A 2,335-nucleotide genomic window follows, 5' to 3' on the forward strand; every position below is an offset into this window, starting at 1 on the left:
CTAATTGAAGAAAGTAATTAAAAGAGAACAGATCAATTCAGCCAAGGATACAAACAATATTTGGAAGAAAAGAAAAGCAAGCTTTGTAAATGTAATAACTGTTATTTAAAAAAAAAAATTATTTAAAAAATATTTAAAAAATATTTTTTATATTTTTTAAAATTTATTTTTAATATCATCATATTAAAACAATTTAAAAATACTAAAAAAATTAATTTAAAATAAAAACAAATTTAAATATTAATGAAATTCAAGTGAAACTCAGTATCAAATACCCCTAACTCAAATATCAATGCAATGTGAACTAAATTATATTACGATGTTTGAAAGTGCAGTATTAATTATGTTTTAAATTATTTTTTATTTTAAAAAATATTTTTAACAGCATCATATTAAAATAATTAAAAAAAATTAAAATTAAAAAAATACAAATTCAAACTCGTTTACATTTCCCGTGGCTTTTGGTCCGTTGCATGACGCCAATTTCATGTGGAAATCGTGGAGAAAGTGCATTATTATTAAAAGAATCATGTCTATATAGTGACCTCAAGCCCAAGAGGAGAGCAAGCATAGAATCACCATGGGCTTTGAAGATTTCCAAGTTTTGGGCTCATGAAGCCTTCCCATTTACATAGGCCACCCCATATCTTCAGCTAGCGAACCTCAAGGCGCTTTGCAAGTTTACCAGTAAGGCATCTCCATCTCTAACGAGGATGGTTGAGGCATTCTTCTCTACGACCCAAATGGACTTGGACTTTGCTCACCGCCACTCTCTGTCCCAGTCGCAGTCCCACCCATTTATGCTTCTTTCCGGGCCTCCTTCCTGGTAATCGCTTATCCTCCCCCGATTTCTTATAGTTTTCCAAGGTGTAATTATTTCAAGAGTGAATTTGCAGCGGGAAAACGTCTCTACTTTTCCAGTTCGCTTACAACGTCGCGTTAGAAGCTGAGGATGATCGCAAAGTGGTCTTCATATGCCACCGTAGCAGGATAGAAAGCGCCCCTCCTTTTCTTTCTCAGGTGAGAACTACTCTCCCTTGTAGAAAAAGAAGTATTATTGTTTCTTTGTTTCTCTGGGGTATAACCATCTTCTGATAGAGTGAATACTTCTTAAATGTTTCAGGGTATTCAACCGTCTTCTGATATCTTTAAACGCATTCAAATGAAGTAAAGAATCCACGCACTTTTAATTATCTTAAGCATAGCTTGCATTTGAGCTACAATTGTAATCATTGATCGATTCACTTTTTTGAAAGGTATGTGGAAGACGATGAAGGAATCAAGAAGTATTTTGCTGCATTCCACCTGCATGATACATTTCCTCTATCTGTGGTTGTTGATGATTTTGGAGACTTTTTCTACGAAAGGTATTCCCTTTTCTTCATTTTCCAATTCTCTCCCGGTGTGAGAGGTTATGTACTGAATTTACTATGGTTAACTTCATTTGGGTTTCTTACTTTCCGAATTTGAAGGAAATGTCAAGAGAGATATGGTAATCCTCGTGGAAGAGACTTAGCACTGGTTCGGATTTTAGCTTTGTGCCACAATGCAGTAATGTCCTCAAAGTAAGCTTTTTTAGTTACTACTGCAACTGTACTGCTTGAGTTTCATAATCTTTTATTAAAAGTTAAAAATAGAGATATCTGATTTAAGTTGTTGGAATCGCAGTGACAAAGGACACTGCAAGCTTTTGATCTCTGATACACACCATGGAGACTCCCCGAGGTTGCTCTTCCTCTATAAAAGATGGGTTCCATCCATTTTCACGATCAACGGTTTGTTCAACAAGATGATATTTATTTTGTTTTTTGCTGCCTCCGATATCATATGGGTGTGTCTCATTTCTTTGTTTGCAATATCGCTAGATTGACTGGCTGATTGTTTATAATGAAGGTGATGGCAATGGATCATTTCTCCTAAAAAATTACAGCAACGTGGGAAGTGACAACACTGAGAAAATGAAGATTGCAAAGTACACGTTAGTTTATCAGCGTCTATTGTTGGAAGGGATAATTGAGGATGAGGAGATAGACAGTCATGCTGTTGTTAGTGCTAGTGTAGAGCAATTAATCGCCGCTAAATGATGTTATATGATTCCAACAAAATCACGGGTATACTATCAACAAGCATTTCTTTTGGATAAGGTGACTTCTAGTTCCAGTTTCCAGTAAAAGATGTGCCTATATGTGTTTATCTATACCCTGGTTTTGCAAATCAAAATTTTCATTTCCAGCATTTGATAGTTCTAAACACTTGAGCAGAAGCGTGCCTTTTCTTTTGTAATTAGTCATGGTTATTCCTGCAACTAAAGTTTACAGCACTCCCATTTTGGTTA

At 35.1% G+C, this 2,335-nt stretch overlaps 1 protein-coding gene across 1 annotated transcript; it reads left to right on the plus strand.

The window, feature by feature from the left end:
- Positions 1 to 650: 650 nt before the first annotated feature.
- Positions 651 to 2,335, plus strand: LOC105123091 (tRNA dimethylallyltransferase). The gene is made up of 7 exons (XM_011022567.1): positions 651 to 826; positions 897 to 1,020; positions 1,124 to 1,167; positions 1,257 to 1,367; positions 1,473 to 1,565; positions 1,669 to 1,775; positions 1,894 to 2,335. The coding sequence occupies exons 1-7, from the start codon at positions 714 to 716 to the stop codon at positions 2,082 to 2,084; spliced, it is 783 nt and encodes a 260-aa protein (XP_011020869.1). The 5' UTR covers positions 651 to 713; the 3' UTR covers positions 2,085 to 2,335.

The sequence above is a fragment of the Populus euphratica genome, unplaced genomic scaffold (assembly GCF_000495115.2).
Source record: "Populus euphratica unplaced genomic scaffold, PopEup_1.0 scaffold8.1, whole genome shotgun sequence".
In the NCBI taxonomy this organism is placed as follows: domain Eukaryota; kingdom Viridiplantae; phylum Streptophyta; class Magnoliopsida; order Malpighiales; family Salicaceae; genus Populus; species Populus euphratica.

Bases quoted from the DNA above. Each gene is read 5' to 3' on its own strand.
- LOC105123091 (XM_011022567.1), top strand. From the start codon at position 714: ATGGTTGAGGCATTCTTCTCTACGACCCAAATGGACTTGGACTTTGCT. The intron at 1,368-1,472 runs GTATTCCCTTTT...CCGAATTTGAAG, and splicing joins GGAGACTTTTTCTACGAAAG to GAAATGTCAAGAGAGATATG. The intron at 1,566-1,668 runs GTAAGCTTTTTT...TTGGAATCGCAG, and splicing joins AATGCAGTAATGTCCTCAAA to TGACAAAGGACACTGCAAGC.